We start from the raw sequence: 25,141 nt of genomic DNA, 5'->3' as shown, positions 1-25,141 counted from the left end.
CCTTCCCTTGGGCGCGCCACTGCTTTTACTGACACAATGCAGATATTCATTAAGTTTCTATGACACGGTCTGTGTGTTCATCTGTGACACTGTATGACAAACCAGATGTAGGTTTGAACTCAGTCTGGATTCTGTGCTGTTATCAGTGTGTGGTCTGATTTTTGTTTGTACTACTTTCATCATCCACAGATGATTAGAATGACGGCAATTAATTGGAGGGTGTGTATAGAGACTTGCGTCAGCATGCATGCTGATTTAAGGAAGTATTCCACTCTGCAAAGCTGGACTTTCATAATGACATGCAATGCTGAATCAGTGCCCAGAGGTCATAAAAGGGTTAGTCAATCAATAGTAAGATTATTGTAGTATCTTTCCAGGTGACCTAGACTGCATCTCACCCTTAGACATACTTAGTGAACGTTGCTCATAATGTACTCGAGGACAGGAGATCACCGGGAGTTCAGTAAACTATGTAAAAATGTGGATCTGTCATAGGTACATGAAAGTTTTGTGAATTTCATTTCTCGCCCAAAATCTCCCTAGCATGGAGGAGTGTACAACTTGCTATTCTTAGCGGCTGTTTGACGCACTAAGCTACAATGCTGGAGGGATTTCTCTATCCAATAATTACTGTTCACTTAGTGCCAGACTCCCCACACAGCAGCGTGTCCTCGTCTCGTCTCGTGGGATCAGTAACAAGGATGTTTCCCTGGAAACTGGACAGCTCTATCATATGTAATTGGGTAATCCCTGAGCTGCTGACAGAAAAATAATAGCTTTTGGGATTTTCAAAATACCCCAGCCAACACTGTGCATGATATGTCTGTTTCGTAACCAGGATTTACCATTATCATATACAGGGTGGACTATTATGCAATTACTGTAATATTAAAGACATATTTGAGTGAATATTGATCAAGTATCAATAAGATGATTGTGAATACTTGGAAGACTAGCACAGTAGAATGAAAACAGATGGTTTCTAATCTTATAACTGCAGTATTAACAATATACAATAATAAAAATATACCAATCATTGCTCATCCAGCTAAAGTACATCTCTACTGTCCTTCAGAATTTATATTGTATGACACAGGATCACATTTTTATTCTCATGACAGAGACCAATCACGACTTTATCTCACGTTGAGTACAGTACAGTACTACCAGTACTACCACAGCAGACCCTGACTGGTGTCAAGGGCCTGCAAAGAGGTATTTGTGTATTCATCTCGATTTGAAAAACATCCAGTGCCACAAACTGTTATCTAAGATTGCTGTTTTTTCTTCTCTAATAAAATGAAAGCGCCTGATTTATCTGCTGTGGATTTCACTACCTTGAACTCACATGTTAGTACGTGTCTTTCCACACTCTGCCTCCCTCATTATTAGGCTCAGGAATGTGGCCGTTTTGACCCACTAGGGGGACCCAGGTTTAAAATGTGCTGCAGTCTGGTACTAGAAAGTCATTTACTAAACTGAGTTTTGTGTTTGTAGTGATGTTGTTGTTGTTTTAAACCAGGGCTTCTATCTGTTAGAGTGTCTAAACTGTATTGACACAAGAGACTGTCGTTGCTCCCAGGCCTATTTGCTTTCTGGGCAGTTCAGGTTTTATCAGGAACCCTGCCCGTTCTGCACAAAGCTTAAAACACATCCACTGTATTTTCACTCTAATAAGTGAGCCCACCACTATGTTATGATATATTGCTCCATTGCATTCCTGGGCCCTTTGTACTGTGTGCTGTACTGCTTGAGTGCACATGGTGATGGGGCATATTTGTAGTTTACTGTCTATTGTATTTTTTGTACTGTCCTCTTTCAGGAAATATGAGATCAGGTTGTCCCTATCTGAAGTTTGCAATTAGAAATACACCTGGTGCATAGAATGTATCAAAGTAATGTAAACTCAAAGGTTGATTCACTAGCTTTCAGAGCTTTAAACTGCATTTCACTGTATTCTTCAGCAAATCAAGCTAGCTCAGGTGTTATCTTATGACGAGATTGTAAACCCTGTCTCTGTTCTCTTAGGTGTTCAATGTGAATATATGTACTGGTAAGGCCCGCCTGAAAGAAGTAGATGACCCGGGCCTGTACTGTGAGCCAGGATTTGAAGTTAGTGAGGTAACTTTGGGGTTTACTCACGGTTTTCAGTACTACTAAGCTGGTTCTCTTTTTACCGGCAACTGATGCTGAACAGCTAACCTGCTCTGAAGCAGGTTAACTTCAGGGTATCGGATCCTAGTCTGTCAACACCCTGACGTCTGACCAATCAGATCACTGAGGAAAAAAGCATCCATGGACAAAAGTCTGGCGTGACAGGTAAAAAAGAGGAGCCTATATGCTGTTATTGGTCAGTGGAATCATTTCATTGTTCCAGGGCTCTGTTTCCACTGGTTTGAGTACAGAGCTTTTAACAAATGGAGAGATTGTTTACACACTAAACACAGGATTTTAGCAGGATTTGAAATCAAGCAAAGTTTATTTTTGTCCATAGTGACAGTGTTGCTACTTTTATACTCTGATTCCATCACTGCAGCTCAAAATAAGACAGATAATATTTTATTAGTAAAATAATCCATACACTGTTAATTTGCTCCCGTTATTATTATAAATGCCACATTTCGGTCAGATAGACCTCATCAGTCATCAACTACTTTCCCACCATTTACTTCAGCAACAGAAACAGTCTGGTGTTACTTTAAAGTGTTTTATGTGACATATTCATCATCATCCAACTAAACAGCAAAAAGTACTCTATACTAATGTCACATATGCCCATAGCTCAGTGATACCTGCACGTTATTTAAGTCTTGGATGACAGTGAATTTTTTAAAAGTATTTTCAGTGTTTCCAGTATCATTTACATCCCACGCTACTGACATTTTACTGTCTCATAGTCGGGGACACTATCAGTACCGTTTCATCACATATGATATGAAGCAGCCTACGTCTTTCGTGGTGCTGATGACGACGCTCGCAATTAACACCCCCGCCTCTTTCACATGAACGCGCTCGTAGCTGGATAGGAAAACCCAGATTTGACTGAACTAGTTGATAACCAGCTTTATAGTGCCGGTTATCCAGACGGACAATGTTAGGGTTAGTCAAGCCAGATAACAAGAAGATATCCTGGGTAAGTTGAACTGGCTTCGTAGTAAGGGCCTCTGACCTCCTGGTTTTAGGTCAACAACCTACTCCTGAACATCAGCAAAACTAAGGAGGTGATCATAGACTTGAGGAAGAAGCAGCGAAAGAACTACGGAGAGAGTGGACAGCTCGAGTACCTTGGTGTCCACATCACTGAGGGCTTGACCTGGGCGTTGTATACTGACTCAGTGACTCAGTACAGCAAACTGTAAATGATCTTGAATTACTGTGAAACTCAGATAAAACCAAATGCATCTTGTTCTCTGGAAAACTGACAAATAGTTCGACTGATGTGAATAGTACTTGCCTTAATGGGACACCATTTGAAAGAGTATTCTATTACAGATACCTTGGGTTCTGGCTTGATGACATCTGTTTTAATAAACATTAATGAACTGACTAAGTACTTACAAGCAAACTGACATTTTTCTGTAGAAATAAGACATGACTCAGGACTGTAGAAAGCAAATACTTAAATCAATAAACCTCTCAATGCAGTCGATCATTCCACCCTTAGGTTTATAAGTGTAGAGGGCTTTAGAACGCATCATTGTTTGTTGTATGAGAAGGTTGGGTTGCAGTAATTGGCAGTGAGATGACAACAACACTGCTATTTATTTACAAAGCACCTTTGCAAACTACCTGAGTATCTTTCATGCCTTTTAATCCATAGAACAAATTCCCTCTGTACTTGCTCCCAAGAGTATTTGGTTCTCGAAAATCGTCATGTTAATACTGACACCAGGAAACTGGCTCTTAAATACTGCGTACCACACAAGTGGAACAATCTGCAGAAGCTTGTAAAATTAGACAAGCTAATCCCTTTTAATCAATTCAAATCCCTTTTGACTGACGTAAAACAGCGTGAATGCGTGTTTTCTGTCAACTGATGTTGTCCTCTATGCTGAGGTCCTTGTCCTTACATACTGTAACCTTTGGATTCTTTTATTGTTTTATAACTTGTTTGTGTATACTGTCACTTCTGTGTGCCTCTGTTGTTGTATATTTACTGTAATCAGGGCGTCCTTGTAAAAGAGAGCTCGCTCTCAACGGCCTTCCCTGTTTAAATAAAGGTTGTAATAGTAATAATAGTGGTGAGAGAGGCAAAGCAAAGACAGTTTCATCTCAGACACTTGAGGAAATTCCAAGTGTCTCCTCACTTACTGAGGAATTTCTACTCCTGCACCATCAAGAGCGTCCTGACGGGTAACATTACTGGCTGGTATGGAAACAGCCCCCAACAAGACTGGTTTGTTCCTCTGAATACACCATAGGTGCTGGTCTACTCTGCCTTAAGGACCAGGCAGTGCAAGAATAAGGTTTGGAGAATCATAAAGGATCCAAATCGCCTGGTTAACAGCCTTCGCTCCCTGTTGAGGGCAGGAAGACGTTACACCAGGCCGGCATTGAGAGGCTCAGGAGGAGCTTCTACCCTCATGCCACGAGATCCTACATGAAACACTGCCTAAGACTGCCCAATCTTAAATTCACCATTACAGTACTTTTTAAATGCACACTTGAAGGAACTGACAGGATTACATGTCATTAGAATTGTATTTTATATAATTTAATGTAACAAATAAATTGATTGATTGATTTATTGATTGTCCTCCTTGATCTTTCTCCAGCCATCTATTAACTCCTGGACAAAGACTTTGAGCCCTTTCCCATCAGTGCTGTAATTTACAGATAACTAATGTTCTGGCGTTCATTCAGACTCTTGTCCAGGGTCTTTGCCTTTGCAATGATGTAGTGTTCCCTACAGCTGTTGCATGTCTCAAGCTCCACTTAAGTTTTCCTCTCTGGGTTCTGTCTTCAGGGAGAAGCAGTAGAGATCTTAAGATGTTGGATGGTGTGCTAAGAGAATTGTGACTTGAAGACTTTGGCTAGATGTTTCAGTAGCCTGGGACTCCCACTGGGATGCTTCTGGTGAGTCAGTCTGTCCTAAACTTACAGTGTAGTGGTATTTTCATCTTTGTCCATTAACCATTGGCCCTGAGCGCCATCTGGACCTGCTGCACCTTCCTTCTAAAAACTAGAGTGTTAAAATTCAAAGTTGCGATGCATCACGTACATTAAAATCAAACGGCGCTGAGTAGACATTGCCTCAATTAGTTCGTTTAGCCCACCTAAGAAAAATCAATATTCTTTAAGTGTTAGCTATATTTAGAATATTTTCACCACTTTACCTTGCTGTCAGACCATCTTTTCCAACGACTAAATGAAGCCATTACATCAAAGCCGCCGGACTCCACTGACAAAAACGGTCATTTTACTTCACAGAACACTGAGTTGCTGGTCTACTGCTGCCTCGATTGGTTAGTAAGTAAGGTAAAGCGGAGCAAATATTCAAATTTAGCCTACAGTAACTCAGATATTGATTTTTTTTAGGTGGCCAAAATATATTTTGCTGTTACCCTGTCCTCAGCAGTATAGTTTAGCTTCCACGCCGGTAGATATGGTTTATCAAGCATGATAACAAAGCAAAAAAGTACATAAAATAACCACAGCAGAAATGTCAGATAGGTCGGACCACTGCGTTTAACTATATATATATTTATACATTGTAGTTATGGCTGAAAATGACAACAGAAATCAAATGGTTTGCCAATTTTACATAGTCACAATTTTAATCAATTGACAGTTTTCTACCCGGAAGTGATTGTTGTTAGCGTGATGCACAGTAATCCTGTTTATATGGGTGCATTTTCTGATTCAAAGCTGAGGACACCACACCAGAACAAAGCTCATTTGGCTATAAAAAAGAAAAACATTCTGTTCCAATTATGGTTTATGGCAGCTCCAGACTTTATATCCTATGACATCATAAGTTTGATAATAACTTTCCTGGTTTCTGGCTTTGACAGAGAGTAGCTCATGTTCACAAATGTTGTAAACTTTCCTAGGACATGGAAATGAAATATTGTAATTTTTAATTTAGGTGGTGTTCCCCTTTGATGACAGGTTGTTCTTCCCTGTACATGTTCCAGATATTGAGGGGAATATGTCCCCTGTGTTTCCCCCGAAATCTACACCTATGGGGCAGCTGCCCAAACATCCAGGGGACCCAACTGATTTTTTTTATCCAGTCATACCCACGCAGGTTGAACTCACTTTAACCTCACGGGAGGGAGTGTCACTGGTTGAATCGTACTTCTCCCTCCAGGTCAGCGGCGGCGCTGGAGGGCCCAGTCAGGCCGGTTGTGTGAGCTGGAACTCGGTGTTAAGCTGGTTGGCTGGCACGGTCTGGTTGGTCGGTTGGTTGAGGGTAGCCATGGCTCGACTCGCTGCGCTACTGTTGATACCGGTTCTTATTGAATCTGTATTTTCTATTTCCTTCTTTTTACCGGTCAACTCAAGAAAGTGTTTACGAGAGGAGATCCACAAAGACGTCCTGGTCACGGGGGAGTATGAAATAACCGAACAGGCGAACACCAAAACTAATCTGAAGGTGAGCACAGACCTGCGGCTAGCTTACTGTCAACGTTACCAGATGGTGCTGAGGCCGAAATGGCTTCAGTCTGTTAACGTCCATATTCAAGAACACCAGCCGTTACAAGCTAATATTCTAGCTCGTGTTAAAATAGTCCCAACTGATGGTGACGTGCGGCTGAAATATGTGACAACTGTTGTTAGCATCGTAGCTAACCTAGGCCTCAAGAAAGACGTCTTCCTGGTTTTAGTTGCTAATTAGCTAGATAACGTCAGTGCCTGCTAACATTATCGTTAAGAATTAATTCTGTCATAAACTCAAATTACTCTGACGCTAATGAAAACACATTTTATTCCACACTGTGGGTGTTTATGTCACAATTAGTGTGTGTTATATCATGTGGAATAATCCCGTCACTGCCAACGGCTGGGCTCTGCTGCTGTTACACGTCAGTCTTACCGGCCGTTTAGCTAACAGTCACAAGCTAGGGACGTTAGCACGTTAGCCTCCTAAGCTACTGTCAACGACAGCTTGTATGCAACACTAGTGTTATTCAAATGAATGAGGTCCTCCTTACTTTAATCAAAGATATCTGTCCATTACATCCTCTTAAAAATCCTGTCAGTGCTCTTTAAATCAGTCGCCATCTTGTAACAGCTGCCAAATAAAAATCAACATTACTGGGCGGCTGTATTTAATGACTTAATTATATTTCCTGATTAATAATTTACACACATTTTAATGCAGCCAGTTGGGGCTGTAAGTAACCCTTAGCTTTATTATATGGTTTAATCAGTTGAGTATTTTTTCCATGACTATTTTAGCATACAAAAAGGACTCAGATTTTAAAAATGTCAAATGCATTGCAGAGCCCAAGCTGAAATCCTTTAAATGTCTGTTTTATGCAACCAATTCCACCATAAAATCAATTATATTAAACTGAGCACGCAGCATATCTTCACATTTGAGATGCTGGAACCAATGACAGTTATTGGCAACCGATTAATTTAATCGATTAATTTAAGTTTTATACGGTACTTGGAAAAATATCAAGTTTTGATACATTATTGTTAATTAAAAGATCACTATAGCCAGGCTGTAACCTGACAACTATGACTTTTCTTGTCTTGGTTAGTAGCAGAGAACAGCAGTATGACTATTGTAAACATTCACAATAAGAGATGGCGAGAAAGCACATCTGCCACCTGTGTATTAGTACTGCAGAAATGAGTGATGAAAGACTTTCAAATCGATATTGATAAAGCAATATTTTAACAACATTAGCAGCAGTACAGTTGACATTTATTGCATTATTTTCCTCTTACCTTGTAGATCACAGATTCCTCCAGCCACACTCTTTATTCCAAGGAAGATGCAACAAAAGGAAAGTTTGCATTCACCACAGAGGACTATGACATGTTTGAGGTGTGCTTTGAGAGCAAATCACCCATGGGTAAGTGTGTTAACCCCCCAAAACCAAGCACAGGCACAAATTAAAATTCATTACAGACCTATCAAAGTCAGTGTCATTATTTTAGTTTCACTAACAGATATCCAAAAGTCTACAGCCATTATCAACACACACAATTAGTTTGTCTTTATCATTGAGCAGGAGCAACCATCTGAGTGTCGGAGTTTATGATTAACATTTTCTCAACTTTGTTTAGAAATATAATGGTGGGGCACCCAGTACAGTACCCAGCGGGTGCCCCATGTACAAAGGCTGTGTCCTTTGCTTCTCATCATCTCCCTCTTTCCCCCTGACATGCTACAGCTGTCCTATCGAATGAAGGCAAAAGCCTGAAAAATAATATTTTAGAAGAAAAGAAAAAGGAAATGGGCAATGATATATAACTCTTCGGTCATGTTCTTGTTGATGTGATATGAATATATGGTCATGACATTAAAGATGGGAGTTTATGGAAATAAACCATGTTTGATGTTTTATGTAATGATTATCAAGAGCACAGTAGTTGTTTAAGTAAGGCAAAAAGACTTTGCATTCTTGTTAATGTGGAAGGAATGAGTGTAAACTAATGATTCATACTGATAAATGAAAAAACAGTGAAATTAATATAGTAAATAAAGGCTTTTGTAGTTCTGGAACTAGACTAGGTTTACATGGCACAGTGAGTGAACACAATTTTAAAATGTTCCTTTTGCTTATTATGGAAAAAATCTCTCCTCTTTAATCAGGGACTGGAAGAGTGCCTGACCAGCTGGTCAATCTGGACATGAAGCATGGTGTGGAGGCCAAAAACTATGAAGAGGTAACCATTTTATTATTTTGTAGAATCATACAGACACTGCGGATGAAGCCAGTCTGTCTGCAGCTTGTAGACTAGGTCAGTAGATGTGGGACATTGGTCTTGCGGCAGAGGTTTCACTACATATATACACTATTCTGGTTTGGAAAACTAGTAAGCTGCAGGGCCGTTTTCATCAATTGCCAGCATTCCTTAGACTGATGAAAGTGTTAGAGGGCATTCAAATGTCCTGAATACAAAAATTGCAGATTGACCCACTTGGTGACTTCAGATTCAAGAAACACACAAATCTTTCCCTGCAACTGTTACGCTGAAACGAAGTAAGCAATGACGTCACGAGATTAATAAATCATGTTGCGCTGTGGAAACAAGAATGTCCTGCTCCAGTACTTCATGTGCATTTATGCCAGATTAAGTACTTGTTCATGATGGCAGCAATGTGGATGCCTTGTGCTGTTTTATCTGCATTGCCAAGTGTCCTTTGTCTAAACATGATATTGACGTTGAGGCGTACCGGTGTAGAAAACAGGGACATTGGTGGAGGAGGTTCTTTTCCTCCACAATGTTCAATAATTCCTAAATAGGGACACATCGTCGTGCATCATCACTTGAATGGGTAGCACTTGGCACTGTGGCTGCCTCAGGCAACACTTTATAAGAAGTACAGATTACAGAAGTGACAAAGCCCTGTGAGCTGAGAATCGCCCCCCCTTCCCACACATGCTGCACGAACATGACGCTCTTCTCTACTGAGGGAGTGTGTAGGTGGATGCTCAAGAAGAGCTCAAGTGGGCTTGCCTGTCTGTAGGCAGGAGGGTGGAGCTGAAATTGTATTCACCTACGTAGATGGGTGTGTTGCTTAGGATGAATTTGCAGACTGTTCAGTACATAATGTATTGGTATTTTTAAAAATATGCTGGAACGAGTCCCTTTTTTGTTACACAATGGTTGAGAATGTGTTCTTGGCAGATGCTGCATGCTGCATCTCAGACAGATTTTACAGTGCAGCTTCCTAATTGGCAGATGTCCATGTCTGGGCCTGTTGCACAATTTAAGACAATGGTTTGATTCATTTGGTCCCAGCAAAGAATGATGGTGACATTGTTTAGTTTTTGTCCATTTAGTGTTCACACAGACTTCCTAAAAACTAACGTTAAGTTCAAAAGTCACAAACATAACTCACATGGATTGACAGGTAACAGATTCACTGGGCAGGTGTCATGACCTGACCTACATCATCAACACTACACCACAGAGTTCATTCTTGTGGCTGACAGGAAGTCGTGCTAAAAGAGCACATGCAGAAATAGTTGTGAGCTTCATAAGCCAAGACTGAAACTGGACTGTAAATAAAATAAATACATAAAGTGACGAACAGGAAGTCTCCTGCACCACAACATGAGGGGAAGTAGTCGCCATAATCAGCAGATAAATCTCGTTATCAGTTCACCTCAGCAGTTAAATTTGTACACGTCACGCATTGATATCACATAATCCTGTGGTTGGTCCATTTCTTGCTCCACCTTCTCAGGCGGTGCAGCTGCTCAGTTCACACCACACATCAAAAGGCAGCTGTCTCACCAGCCTGAATGAACAGGAGTAAATGGCCAACCACAGTTTGTTCAAACACACAAGGTGTGTACGCTGCCTTGAGGCACATTTGTGATTTGTGGTGCTGGACTTGACTTGACTGACTACAGGCTTAGAGTGACACCTGCTGGACAAAGTGTATAAAGGCACTCTTTTAAGGAGCAGTTCCATCTTTTCAACCGTCTGTTTCTCAGGGATCACTGTTGCTGTGGTTTAATAGCTTCTGTTTTGTCCCCCCAGATCGCCAAGGTGGAGAAGCTGAAGCCTCTCGAGGTCGAGCTGAGGCGACTGGAGGACCTGTCGGAGTCCATCGTCAATGACTTTGCTTACATGAAGAAGAGAGAGGAGGAGATGAGGGACACCAATGGTAAGAAAACAACACAATTAGTCATTTTGCTGAACGGCACATGAATGTATGAATAACAGTGTGCATCCTTGTTGTCTCGAACTGGGCAGACACGATGGATTAAGCTCAAGTGTAACCCAAATTGGTCGGTCATAACTAGTTTTACAATCAGGCCAAATTTCTGCCACACTGGTTGTTGTTTGATGTGCAGTGTTAGGAGGGTCACAGCTCCTGATTAATTAACAGTTGGTTAAGCAGATGGATTTCTGGCATGTCAGAAATTCTGCTCGACTGTCTTGCAGTTTGAGCTGTTCCACCATCCATTTTCCCACACTGCTACAGTCAGAAGAGCCATTACAAACAGTGGTGAGCTTATTTCAGTATAATTTGAGTAGTATTATTTTACATGTTGTGGCTAAAATTGAAGTGTTGTATGAAAACGAACTTTGCTGCGGAGGAAAAAACAGACCATATTGTTTGCACCGTCCAGTCATCTGCTGCTCCATATTTTTTCTTTTCAGTTTTAGTTAAAGTTCATAGCACAGTTGCGAGGAGTAGGTAACAATGCCTTTCTTTCTTTTCATCAACATTTGGGATGCACACATTGTGCACGTGTCATGTCTGATGAAGGGCCGGTGCCCGACACGTCACATGTGGTGATACGATTCAAATTTCCAAAAGGAGCCGTTCTGGTGTGCGGACCTCTTTTTGTATTTTTGTATTTGTTCTTCTGTCCAGCACCCAGTATTTATCGATTTTGGATGTGCGTGCTGTTCTTGAGTCTTCGCTTTTAGTTGCGACCACTGGCTGCTAACAGCTAACGTTAACTAGCTCCTCTTCTGCCGATTTGGACATAGATTTGTTGTTCACAATGTCGCTTTATTAGGGAAAAACGGTGTGTGTCACCTGATGCTTGATAGTGAGTTTACTGCATCCTTATGTCGCAAAGACATCTCAGCCAAGATCTCTGTCCTGTCCTGGGACGATGGGACACCATTAGTCTTGAGCCCTGCTTTTGAGTGTGCACAAAACTGATGCAACATGACAAAATCCTCAACCACTGCCAACGGTGAATGTCATCGTATTTGCCAATGGGCCAATGGCAACCAACAGGGTGAAGATCGGTTAATACCAGTGTTGGGCCGATAAATGGGTGCATTCCTAGAATTGTCTGTGGACAAAACTTGGCCTGGGAGTCTGTGTTAATGTTCGGTGCGAGCAGAAAACATCTAGTGTGCATTAACACACGTACAAGGTTGATAAAATCACAGTGTCTGTCCAGCTTCAAGAATTCTCAGGGTTTTTTTTTTTTTAACCTAATTTTCTGTTTAAGTCATTGTATAAACAAAAAGTGTGAGTCACTGACCACTAACACGCCTACTTCTTTCTCCCACCCCTCTCCAGAGTCCACCAACACACGTGTGCTGTACTTCAGCATATTCTCCATGTGCTGTCTCATTGGGCTGGCCACATGGCAGGTCTTCTACTTGCGGCGCTTCTTCAAGGCAAAGAAGCTGATCGAGTAGAGCGGCCCCTAGCTCCTTACCTCGGGGGAAAGCTGCCCGCCGGTCAGCCAACACATCCCAACATCCACCCTCCTTGGACTAGCTTCAGCAAACAACAGCAAGTGGGGTTGAGGGGCTCAATTTCTAGTTTTCACAGCTGTAAGAGAGAGTACCAAGGTTGTCCTCTGAAAAAAAAATGATTCACCTGCTTATTTAGTGGTTTGAAACATGAAAAGCGCTGTAGGGAGAAATGCACTGTGAGACATGTATGTCACTGCGTTAGTGAGATACATCCGTCTCATGGTGCTTCATGCTTCTGTCTGCACTGTTTTGAATGTTGCAGCTTACTGAATAAGAACTTGTTCCTTCAACCAGTTGAACAGTGATGTTTGATTTTGAGCTCAGTTTGAATGGATGTGCCATGAGCGAATGTCTTTTTGCCCTTCTGTTGATGTTCACATTCTTTGCCATGCCAAGCAAACTAGATCCTTGGTGCCCTTTTATCAAGTGAAGGCTCTTTGAAAAAGTGGTGTGTTGTTACTTCCATGAGAAAATTGGCAACCACTGAACTTCTGTGTTATGTCACTTAATTTGCATACATGTTTGGTAGCTAAATTTAACCGTGTCTTTAGTTTGTTTTCATATTGTAAATGCTACTTAGTTGCTTCTACAGGTATATTTTTGGGGGGTTGTGAGTTGTCAGAGTAAATATTCTCTTGGTTATAAATTAGGTCACTTCTATGAACTCTTGCACGTTCTAGTTTTGTTTTTGAAACACCTGAATATTAATTTGTCACAAATTAAAAGTAGCCAGAAACCAAAAACCTTGTCCTTAGGAAGGAGTTTGCAGCGTCGTATTGTTCGTATATGGCTGTGAGTCATTTAACCACACGACTTCTTCAATAATATTCATATATACTCAAGCAAGTTTCTAATGTCAGAGTGCAGTGGGTGGAGGTTTTGACAGGAAATGTAAAATAGGCAGTGCAAACACTTTCTGAAATTTCCTTTCAGTCACGTGCCCCTTTTCCTCACACACTGGTAAATTTAATTATTCTTTTGCAACTTTCAAAGTGTCACCTCCCAACTACAGTGCAGATCCATCCAGCGTGCTTCTTTTCTTTCCAAATATTCTGAGGCTTGGGTTACATGAGAATGTGGGTGGTTGCAAATATTCAGATTGTTTCTGACAGGGATTAATTGAGGCATCTGTCATGGGTACATTTTTAACAATGGACATGCGCACTGTGCGCAATCAATGATTTTTATGTTGACTGATAAATTTTGTAAATTTGTGTTGGGCTTTTATTCAATAAAATATTGGATGGATTTACATTAGTTATGGTGCAGTCTAATATCTGTTTCACTGTTAAAGCTAATATGTGGATCTGAAAGGTGGTTTCAGACTTAAAAGGGATACTTCACCTCCCAAATGGTCTTATATACACCCATCAGCCAAAACACTAAAACCACTGATAGGTGACGTGAACAACATTAATCATCTTGTTACGATCTAATGTTCTTTTGGGAAATCTTGAGCTCTGACATCTGTGTGGTTGCCACCTGACACGCCCCTCCCACCTAAACACCAGTGCAGATCATGTACCCCCCCATTATGGCAGCAGCACTCCCCAGTAGCAGTGGCCCCAGCAGGACAATGAACCATGCCACACCACAAAAACTGCCCAGGAGTGGCACGAGGACAAAGACCTCAAGGCATTGACCTGACCTTCGAATTCCCCAAATCCCTGACAAGTCTGATCAAACATCTGTGGAAAGTGCTGTTACCCCACCTCACAACCCACAGGACCCAAAAGATCTGAAGCCAACGCCCTGGTGCCAGACACTATAGGACACCCTCCAGAGGTCCTGTGTTCGTGCCTTGACAGATCAGAGCCGAGTCCGGTCGAAGGAGGCCCCACGGTGGATCAGGGGTACCTCTGGGGTACCAGCACGTCCCACTAATGTTTGATCAGATTGGGATCTGGGGTATTTGGGGTACCTTGAGCTCTTTGTCCTGTTCCTCCGGTCATTCCTGAGCAGTTTTCGTGGTGTGACATGGCACATTGTCCTGCTTGGGGGCACTACCATCGACAAGTGCTGTTGCCATGAGGGGGTTTATTTTGTCTGCAAGGTGTTTGGGTGGGTGGAGCACGTTACGTAGCATCCACATGAATGCCAGGACCCAAGGTTTCCCTGCAGAACACTGCACTGTAACAAGATGATCAATATTATTCGCTTCATCCACCAGTGGTTTTAATGTTTTGGCCGATCAGTATATATATCTCACCACACAGTGCTTGAGGAATCTAAAACCAGAGTAAATTCTTAACTGAAGTCAGGGGACTGCGATTAACAACAACATAACATCTATTTACAAGTTCTCACACAACTGGTGCAGTATAATCCAAGTCTCATTTATCCAGTCTCTTCCCAAACTGTACTATTTAAAACACTTTAGCATACAGTAGCGCTCCTGGGCAAGGCATGCATTTGAATTCTGTGATAGGCGTTGGTGGGTGACGGCAGAACTCCTGGCAAATGAAGGAGCTTGGTGGTGGTGGGATTTTAATTAAATGCACAACCAGAGTTGATTATACTGTAGGAGTTGTGTGAGAGTTTGTAAATGGATTATTGGATGGAGTTTTGCTGTCAAACGTGGCCCCCTTTTACTTGAATCCATCAAGAATTCTCAGTGTTTTTGGATTCTTCATTCACCATGGAGGCATTCAAGAAAAACAAAAATTCAAGGTAACATGGAGTAACCGATATGCAAATGATCTTTTTTAGGCTTTAGTATTTCTTCAAAAAGCCTTTTACCATCACACAGATAGGCTGTAATGTTGCGAGTGCTAGACTCATATTGCTAAAGGATGGAATAGAAATATAATATTAAGTGTTAAAACTGACAAATATCCAGAATAGTTCCAGATTTCTTGTTACGATTGAATGACGCAAAGCATTAGTTGCTCTGCCGGTCACAATAGAGACCAATAAAAATGCTATTTTCTAACCATTAATTTACTTCCTACTGTGCGTCATGATCAACTTGTCCTGAAGAGATTTGAGCACTTATACCTGTAAGGTGTGAACGGTCACATGACCCCAGCTGTTTACATCCTTGGTGCACTTTGAAGAGAAGATGGAGTCATTACCTTCATTTTGAACTTGCTTTTATCCACAGCAACTTTCGGTAAGTACATTTAAACTCCATAGCAACAGGAAAAAAATGGAGCATATCCTTCCTGAACAAACACCTAACCGCATTTTACAGAGCTTCAGTACAGACGCTCATTGTGTCATCAAAGCTCCACAACACAGTGTGAGTGAGACGTGTTATTACTTTGATGCATCAAAAAGTTTTGTTGTTCTATATATGCTTTAGAAGTAAAGAGGCTATCCATTCAGCTTTCCAGTCACAATTGTAACTAGTGAGATAATACAAAGACTCAAGGTAGATATGTTAGTCACCAATGCTGTGTATGATTTCCCATCATTACTTTAGGTTTAGAGCAGGTTTTGGACACCCTGGGGCAATATGATCCCTCAGAGGACTCTTGTATGTTTGCAGCTGTTGTCCAGGCTGAAATTAAAACCCATTATGAGAGACTGTGACAGTCAGACTTTGGCTATGAGGGAGAAACTGTCCTACTGTCTCAATTCACCAGGTGAAATCTTTGGATTTGACTGATGACAACTGTAGTTTGATCACCAATGAGACTCCCATCACCTCTCCTGTTACAGTACTACGTAATCCTCTGATGACCTCCACCGATCATCTTATCTGTCATCCACTAAGACAGCAAAAAACAACAAAAACACATCCCTGTCATTTCAGAAGTGTCACCGTCACCCACAATGCCGCAGTGCTGTCACCAAGATAAGAGATACAGATACTCTACGGCTGCAAATGAACCCGTGACATCCTCTTCATTACATGGTGTGTTCCTGATTAGATGACAAGAAGAAGATACTGCAGCTAAACATCAAAACCACTTGTTTCCTGTTATGCTCATGGGTGATGTTGAAACGTCCCCAGGACGAGTTTCAGAATATTTGACCTAAGAAGAAAACACCTCTCACAAAGGCAAAAGAACAAGAACAAAATTACATATGCAACAACTGGAATATTTAAAAAAAAAAAAAAAAAAGTGCCAATGACCCCAGAATCCTACAACCAGCTCACGTTTATGCATGCAGCACATTTGGGATACAACCAAAACAATGGCAGAGTTGATCTGCATGATCTCTCTGCATGACATCTAAATCAGGTATATTAACCATGTTCACCATCTTGGTTAGGAAGCTAATATTTGCTAATACCAAACCTAGAAAGTAGCTACGGCTGAATGCCAGACTGAGATTGCAATCCCTAGTCATGTCATGGCTAAACACAAGGGAAGAAGGATACAGTAATCCTCATTTAATTAATCCACAGGAGAGTTTGTGTTTAGTACATTATATGAACATTGTAGTTTTGCAAAGGACAGCAAAACAGCAAAGACTTATTACTTACAGAATTTTAGGTGTTACATGTTTTGTTTCCTGAGGTTTAAAAATACTGAAACACTAAAATACATAGAGTATATTAATAATAAATAATAGGGGAAAAAGACTTTGTGGTTCTACGATGCTGCATGCATTAAACTTTATACTTTACATTTCCAATGAGTTTATATTACAATTGTAGGCAGTTTATTTAGTAATTTCTGAATATTTGTTTCATTCAAAATAAATAAATAATGAGTAAATAAAAAAATGGCATTTAAATCAAGTTCTAAGAATTAAAAACTTAAGATTAATTGAATTAAATGCGTAAAACTTCTGCTCACTTTATCATTTATTATTAACAGAAGTGTAGGGGAGAGCCGGGTAGGTTGGGACATTTTTGTATCGACACAAAATAAATTTCCAAATATGTCTTGATTGAACATCCTTGTTAGCACAATCTATTCATCTGTTATTTATTCTTTATCCTTATTTTATGGTATGGTTTTTATTTATGTTAAAATTTGTAAAACATTTTATTCTAATCAAAATTAAAACTCTACCCCTTAATTTAATTTAATTTAATTTAATTTAATTTAATTTAATTTAATTTAATGCTCAAGGTCCTCATGTTTTACTGGTTGTGGGTTTTGTTTACATATTTTCATTTTGCTTTTATAAACCAATAAAAAGAGAATTACAAAGAAACGTAATAATGATAAAAAAAAATAAAATAAATAAAAACACTGGATCCCTGAACAGATACAGGTGCCTGCCAACCAACTCAAATGTGAAAGCCACAATTTTGTTAAATGTACAGGGAATGTATTTTCCCAAAATTCTGCCTCCTCTGGATGGTTGGGACATCCTGTTTTGGGCTAAGATTAAAAAAGTGATTTACATTGAAAGAAAATCAGTCTAAATTTGAACACCTTACCTTTAAAAATTTACATTTCTTTGAGAAATAGAAAACATTATGAAAAAAATATTGCTTTTGTTTTTCTGAATGCATTTTTCCCCCAAGAAAGCTTTTTTGCAGAATTCTGAGATACTAATCTTTTTTTTTTTTTTTTTTTTACTTTTTTATTGTACTTTTATGTACAAACATAACAAGGCAAATGTCAAATGCTTATCATCTTCCAGGATGCAGTGAACAGAACACCAGAGAAACAAAACACAAAGACAACAAACAAAACCAAAAAAAAATAAATAAATTAAGCATAATAAACTTTAAATCAACCATAAATATATCATTATTGAGCATAGTGTAAATAAAATTTAGATATAATAAAGCTGGACAAGGGATTTAAAATATTTATTCATCACTGATTAATCTATAGAGGTCTGTTGCACATTGTTGCACACATAGTTTATTAATTTAAAGGACTTGGTGTTAAGTCGAATTCCGTTATAGTAGTCAATAAAGATGGATGGGGTTTTAATACATTTAGCTTTGTGATTAAAAGTATAGTTAAAATAAGTAAAACATTGACCAGTACACTTCCATAATTCCTTAAGTGCAAGACAAATATGATTTACAGGCGATTTTCGGGCATCTAACTAACTGGAGCAGATTCTGGAGGGGTCACAGAATTTGTCATTACACTGGTGTCTTGTTCTGATTGATCCAGCCGCGTTAAAAGTATTTGTAAAAACACCTGACACATTAAATTCACACTAAGCCATACTAAACGGCGATTTGATAAAAGTTTAGCAGCCCAGAGAACTCATAAAGAGCTTATAAAATACTTTAAAACTTCACAAATTCACAGCTGGTGTTTGTCACACATCGCGATATTGTTGCAACCGGTAGCAACATCACGTGAACTTCTTCACCAATCAGATGAAAGCGTTGTCATTATCACCCGGAAGTGTTTCAGAAGTACTTCCGCATCACGTCAAAACATCTGCATGGTAGCAATACTGAGTTGTTCCAGTCTTTACTCTGACAGCTAATCGTTTTTAAAACAGCTATGCCGGGCCCAGACAAAGAAACAGACCTGACGGAGAGAGTTGAAGCGTTTCTGTCCGACCTGAAGCGCGGGGGCAGCGGGACGGGACCGCTGCGGGGCTCGGGGGAGACAGCCCGGGAGACGACAGCCCTGCTCCGCAGAATCACAGCCCAGGCTCGGTGGAGCAGCGCAGGTACTTTATACTGCTCTGTTTGTTCATTTACAGTTTAGCTCAGACATTATAGCAGTGCAGGGAGAAAGTATGAAAGCTGTCAGTGTAGCTGCGCATTGTCAAAACTGTTGTACCTGCTGCAACAGCTGTCAGAAGTGTGGTAATAGTTTAATATTCAAACTATTCACGAGGTAAACAGAAAGAGAGGGTGTGTTAGAGGCAACGAATTAAGTTAACTGCAGAGAGAGCAAATAGAGTTTTAATTCCTATATGAGACTAGTCAGTCAAATACAATCAGAAAAATAGAGCTTTATTCATCCCAAAGGTATTTGTGTGCCCAATATATTAGCATACATAGTAAGATACATCTTTATATAGTATACAGTGTGCGTATACATAGTAAATGTGTGTGTAAAGTGTGTAAAGTAGGCCTAAAACTGCCAACTCATTGCAATGTATCCGAGTGGGAATTCAGAGTACCATAACATGTTTCTTTATTAATAATCAAAGGCAAACTGTACAGAGGAGTGCATTTATCTCTCTCACTGTTATATGCCTCTGCGCACAAGTTAAGTTTCTCTCACAATTTACATCCATGTCTGTGAACACATGGATACACCACACATATTATCACCCCGACAGCACAGAAGATCTATAAAGTCAGCAGAGTTTCAAGGTGGACACCCAAGATGAGTTTCACCAATTGACAAAATATTTGCCCTTCTGTTCCTGAGATATGACATTGAATAACGGCGAGAAAGGTGTTTTATGCAGAACATTATGATGTCACAGTGAAGCTGACCTTTGATCTTTGGGATATAAAATTTCGTCAATTTATAATTTTATCCCCTTAGACATTTGTTTTGTTGTAACTAGCATCTGAATTTTTGAGTTATGGCCAAGAATATATTTTTTGAGGTCACACTGACCTTGACCTTTGACTGTCCACCATAAAATTTTAATCAGTTTATTCTTCAGTCCAAGTGGACGTTTGTGCCAAATTTAAAGAAATTCCCTCTAGGTGTTCTTGAGATATCGTGTTCATGAGAATGAGACAGACGAGGTCACAGTGACATTGGCCTTTGACTATCAAAATCTGATCAGTTCATCATTGAGTCTAAGTGAACACTTGTGCCAAATTATAAGAAATTCCCTGAAGGTATTCTTGAAATATCATGTTCACAACAATGAAACAGATGAGGTCACACAGACTTGACCTTTGACACCTATGACCACCAGAATCTAATCAGTTTATTGTTGAGTTCAAGTAAATGTTTGTGCTAAATTTGAAGAAATTCCCTCCAGCTGTTCTTGAGATATTGCGTTCACGAGAATGAGACAGACGACGTCACAGTGACCTTGACCTTTGACTTATAACCATCAAAAACTAGTCAGTTCATCGTCGAGTCCAAGTGGACATTTGTGCCAAATTTGAAGAAATTCCCTGAGGTGTTCTTGAGACATCATGTTCACAAGGATTGGACGGACGGACAACTCGAAAACATAATACCTCTGGCCACGGCTATAGCCAGCATAGAGGCATAAAAAAGGACAAATTAGTGATATGTCACTTTGGATATGCTGTGCAGGTTGGAGATGAGATTAAAACCATAAAAAGACGGATTAACAACAGTAGATTGAGTCACAGGTTGAACTTGTCACAAGCTTTAGCATTTACACGTGTCTTATGTCCACGAAACTGTTCTCTGTCCCAGGTGATCTGATGGATATAATCCGTAAAGAGGGGAGGAGAATGACCGCCGCTCAGCCGTCGGAGACCACTGTTGGAAACATGATCAGACGGGTGTTGAAGATCATCAGAGAGGAATATGCCAGGTGAGGAATAGACTGAACAACAGCTGTTGAAACCAGTCACTGAACTGGAGCAGTTATATATTAAAGTACACACACATTCTTGTTAGGGTTACAACCCATCTGGGCTTGATTTATCTTTTGACCCTGTGTTGTTTGGACTCCATGATTATATCATGAACTAATCTGAACCAGTGGTTCCCAACTGGTTCAGCTACGAGGTCCAGATTTCTCCTTAGTCATTAGTTCAAGGTCCACACAGTTTAAAATATATTCAAGCGTCATACTTGCGTTTAGCCATGTCGTCAAGCTAGTTTGCTGTCTCTGTCCAGTAGCTCTCCGTTATGCACTCGCTCTACAGCGGGAAATGGCACTTCAAAATAAAGCTCTGTGCCAGAAATTCGTACTCGTACTCGTCGTCCTCCGCTTATCCGGGTCCGGGTCGCGGGGGCAGCAGCCTCAGCAAAGAAGCCCAGACAGTCCTCTCCCCAGCCACTTCCATCAGCTCTTCCGAGGGAACCCCGAGGCGTTCCCAGGCCAGCCGGGCGATGTAATCCCTCCAGCGGGTCCTGGGGCGGCCCCGAGGTCTCCTGACGGTTGGACATGCCCGAAACACCTCCCAAGGGAGGCGTCCGGAAGGCATCCTTACCAGATGCCCGAACCACCTCAACTGGCTCCTCTCGATGTGGAGGAGCAGTGGCTCTACTCTGAGTCCCTCCCGGATGTCCGAGCTCCTCACCCTATCTCTAAGGCTGAGCCCAGCCACCCTGCGGAGGAAACTCATGTTGGCCGCTTGTACTCGCGATCTCGTTCTTTCGGTCACTACCCAGAGCTTGTGCCCATAGGTGAGGGTTGAAACGTAGATCTACCGGTAAATCGAGAGCTTCGCTTTCTGGCTAAGCTCCCTCTTCACCACAACGGACCGGTTAAGCGCCTGCATCACTGCTGACGCTGCCCCAATCCGCCTGTCAATCTCCCGCTCCATCCTACCCTCACTCGTGAACAAGATCCTGAGATACTTAAACTCTTCCACCTGAGGCAGGACCTCCCCCCCGACCTGGAGTGGGTGAGTCTCCTCCGAGAACCGTCACCTTATCGTGGTGGAGGAGTTTGAGTGCCCTAATGACCCTAGGAGCTATGCTGTCGGTGGCATTTTGCCCCTGGTAGGGTTTCCCATGGCAGATTTGTTCTGGGCGAAGGGTCAGACGAAGAACGGTTCAAAAGACCCTTCATGATGGGAAACAACAGGAAATTGTGTACCCGGCCCGGAGGGTTACCACGGCCCCGCCCTGGAGCCAGGCCTGGGGTTGGGGCCCGTGGGCGAGCACCTGGTGGCCGGGCCTTTGCCCATGGGGTCCGGCCGGGCCCAGTCCGAACCGGCTACATGGGCTTGTCCCCCTGCAGGCCCACCACCTGCAGAGGGATCCAGAAGGGAGTGGTGCATTGTGGATTGGGCAGCAGACCAAGGCGGGGGCCTTGGCGGTCCAATCCTCGGCTACGGAAGTTGGCGTTCTGAAAATTCGCTGTACTTAAAAATAAAGTGTGTTTTTTACAAACTCAACATGTTTGTGAGTCACTTACAGTCCTTTCAGATTGGACCCGTGACCCACTTTTGGACCGTGACCCACCATTTGGGAACCACTGAAATTTAATAAAGGCCAGGTTCGATGCTTGCTCGGACCTGGGCTTTGTTAAATTTATGTTGTATTGTTCATTTACAACATCTACTGCCCCTCTCTTTGTGTCTCGTGCCCTCTAAGTTACATAATGTCTAATGATGAGATGAGATTAATGTAGGGTTTTTACGAAAATGTCCGAGCTGTGCACACTTCCTCTTTCTATGAGCTTATTCGCTCTGTTGTTTTCTCACAGATCTCGAGGCAGCAGTGAAGAGGCGGACCAGCAGGAATCTCTTCACAAGCTGCTGACCTCTGGAGGACTCAGCGAGGAGAACTTCAGACAGCATTTCGCCGCCCTCAAAGCAAATGTCATCGAGGCGATTAATGAGCTGCTGACCGAGCTGGGTAAGTCAGCCGTTATTCACTAAATAAACTCAAGTCAAGTCTGTATTTATTTATTCTGTGAGGTTAAAACTTTTGCTGTTTCTCTCTTCACTATTTTATTTTTTAGAGGGAACGACTGACAACATAGCGATGCAGGCCCTGGAGCACATTCACTCTAATGAGGTCATCATGACGATCGGTCGCTCTCGCACCGTGGAGGCCTTCCTCAAAGACGCTGCGCGCAAACGCAAGTTCCATGTCATAGTGGCAGAGTGCGCCCCCTTCTGCCAGGTAGGAAAAACACGACACAAGATATAAGAAGTTATGCTCCTTAAGCAAAAACAACAACGTTTGGTGTTATTTAAATAAAATTGTTTTAATTTTTATCTTAGGGACATGAGATGGCAACCAGTCTCTCGAAAGCTGGCATCGAAACAACCGTGATCACAGACGCTGCTATATTCGCAGTCATGTCTCGTGTTAATAAGGTATTTAACACCACAGAAGACTTTGAAACAGTCCCGTCAGAGCACGTGGGTTAACCTGTGTGCTGATCTCTTCACAGGTCATCATTGGTACGCAGACAATTCTGGCAAACGGAGGTCTGAGGGCCGTCAACGGGACACACACTCTGGCTCTTGCAGCCAAGCACCACTCAACACCGCTGATTGTTTGTGCTCCCATGTTCAAGCTCTCGCCTCAGGTAAGGAGACTCTCTAGTCTGTTGGATTTCTACAATTTCTGCTGAGAGCAAGATGATGATAATGATTAAACTATTTTGTGTCCTTAGTTCCCAAATGAAGAAGATACTTTCCATAAGTTTGTCTCTCCACAAGAGGTGCTTCCTTTCACTGAAGGTAACTGACATTCCTCACAAAGTGCTCATCAACAGCTGCTCAGTTAACGTAAAACTTCAATTAGTAGCCCAGGCTGTTATTTGCTCAAATCACTGAACTCAGCAGGCTTATATTTGGGACGGGCCTTTAATTCCTTTTATGCAACTGTTTCTCAGCAAAGATGGGAAATACGATCAGTTTGTTTATTTGAACCATTATGAATATTACGTGTTTAAAAATGAGGCCTCTAATAATATATCAATTACAAATCATTCATTTGATTTAGCTCCAGCAGACAGGGCATCACGCAGAGAAAGAGCATTATGACACTCGTATTACAGCACCTGGCAACAGAGGGGTCTACAGTCTGTGTTTGAAGGATATATCCAGGATGTCAAACTGACTCAGCAGCAACAACAGGTTAAAAAGACAAAGATAGTTAGAAGCTAAAGCCGAACTATAGGCTACAGATCACAGTGTGAAAGTGAACCACCACATCACTGCTGATCGCCACACAAGACAATGAATATAAAGGGAGACTTTGCTGATATTCAACCAGCTGTGTGGCATCACAGTGTGTGCAGATGAATGGTGTTTGGCTTCCCCCTGTGCTGCTGCCAGCACCCGGACCTCCACACCCTTGGACAGGCAGGGATCTCTGGAGGAAGTCAAACAACGTTCATCTGCGCACACTGCGATGACACACAGCTGGTTGAATATCAGCAAAATCCTGTACAGCAGGGTCGGTCTTTGTTTTACTGTTATAATCACTAAAAAGCAAAAGCAGCATGTGTATACATTCAGTAGGCTATATCTTCAGTAGCTAGCTAGCTAACCCTACACTTTTCAGGGTTTGATTTTGGCTTTGGAACAGGGAAGAAACGTATATATTTTTCCAACCTCTCCAGGTAACGAGTATCATTAACCTGCGTTGTTGTTGGACCCTGGTCTGAGCCAGCTGGATGCTACGTTATGATTGGCCAGTTTGCGCCTGGGTGTAGGACCTAGCTAAGGGTCAATTGAGACAGGCCTTTATTTGTCAAAATGTGTAGCCACACTGGGCTAGTTAAAAGGACTGGGCATTTAAATCGTCATGTTTAGAACATCAGCTTTTAAGCCTTTATAATAAATGTTCCTCTTTTGTATTTCAGGTGAGATTCTCTCAAAGGTGAATGTGCACTGTCCGGTTTTTGACTACGTCCCACCTGAGCTCATCACACTGTTCATCTCTAACATCGGAGGACATGCACCATCATACATCTACCGACTGATGAGCGAACTCTACCACCCAGAAGACCACGAACTATAACCAGTGTAATTAATGAATAAATTAAATGATGATTGATACAGTCATTTGTGTCTGTTTTGATGAGGTACTGTATGTTGTTTATGAGGAGTTCTACTGGGAGCGTTCCTGAAACTTGATAATAGAATTTTAAGATTTTATTTTTTGTCGTACTTTCAGGTATTTCTGTAGCAAAATAATTTTTAGTTCCATACAGAAAATGATCAGCAAGATACTAATGTATCACGGTAATTTGACGACATAATTGACTGTTAAAATGTCACAGTAACTTGCTGTGAAAGTAA

The 25,141-nt window shown here is 41.4% G+C and overlaps 2 protein-coding genes across 2 annotated transcripts; both read left to right on the top strand.

Moving 5' to 3' along the window:
- The first annotated feature begins 6,352 nt into the window (after positions 1–6,352).
- On the top strand, positions 6,353–13,626 carry tmed10 (transmembrane p24 trafficking protein 10). The gene is made up of 5 exons (XM_050058107.1): positions 6,353–6,598; positions 7,913–8,033; positions 8,777–8,850; positions 10,678–10,804; positions 12,188–13,626. The coding sequence occupies exons 1-5, from the start codon at positions 6,422–6,424 to the stop codon at positions 12,307–12,309; spliced, it is 621 nt and encodes a 206-aa protein (XP_049914064.1). The 5' UTR covers positions 6,353–6,421; the 3' UTR covers positions 12,310–13,626.
- Positions 13,627–18,655: 5,029 nt separating this feature from the next.
- Positions 18,656–24,904, top strand: eif2b2 (eukaryotic translation initiation factor 2B, subunit 2 beta). The gene is made up of 8 exons (XM_050057823.1): positions 18,656–18,921; positions 20,616–20,736; positions 22,585–22,736; positions 22,843–23,006; positions 23,108–23,203; positions 23,281–23,418; positions 23,506–23,572; positions 24,703–24,904. The coding sequence occupies exons 1-8, from the start codon at positions 18,750–18,752 to the stop codon at positions 24,858–24,860; spliced, it is 1,068 nt and encodes a 355-aa protein (XP_049913780.1). The 5' UTR covers positions 18,656–18,749; the 3' UTR covers positions 24,861–24,904.
- Positions 24,905–25,141: the final 237 nt, after the last annotated feature.

The sequence above is a fragment of the Epinephelus moara genome, chromosome 12 (genome assembly GCF_006386435.1).
Source record: "Epinephelus moara isolate mb chromosome 12, YSFRI_EMoa_1.0, whole genome shotgun sequence".
NCBI classification, from domain to species: Eukaryota; Metazoa; Chordata; class Actinopteri; order Perciformes; family Serranidae; genus Epinephelus; species Epinephelus moara.
The sequence above is the reverse complement of the archived record's forward strand: the minus strand, read 5'-3'. Positions and strand labels throughout refer to the sequence as shown.

Coding starts and splice junctions, on each gene's coding strand:
- eif2b2 (XM_050057823.1), top strand. CDS start 18,750: ATGCCGGGCCCAGACAAAGAAACAGACCTGACGGAGAGAGTTGAAGCG. Junction 22,737..22,842: donor TGAGCTGCTGACCGAGCTGG/GTAAGTCAGCCG, acceptor TTTATTTTTTAG/AGGGAACGACTGACAACATA. Junction 23,419..23,505: donor TGTTCAAGCTCTCGCCTCAG/GTAAGGAGACTC, acceptor TTGTGTCCTTAG/TTCCCAAATGAAGAAGATAC.
- tmed10 (XM_050058107.1), top strand. CDS start 6,422: ATGGCTCGACTCGCTGCGCTACTGTTGATACCGGTTCTTATTGAATCT. Junction 6,599..7,912: donor ACACCAAAACTAATCTGAAG/GTGAGCACAGAC, acceptor CTTACCTTGTAG/ATCACAGATTCCTCCAGCCA. Junction 8,851..10,677: donor AGGCCAAAAACTATGAAGAG/GTAACCATTTTA, acceptor TTGTCCCCCCAG/ATCGCCAAGGTGGAGAAGCT.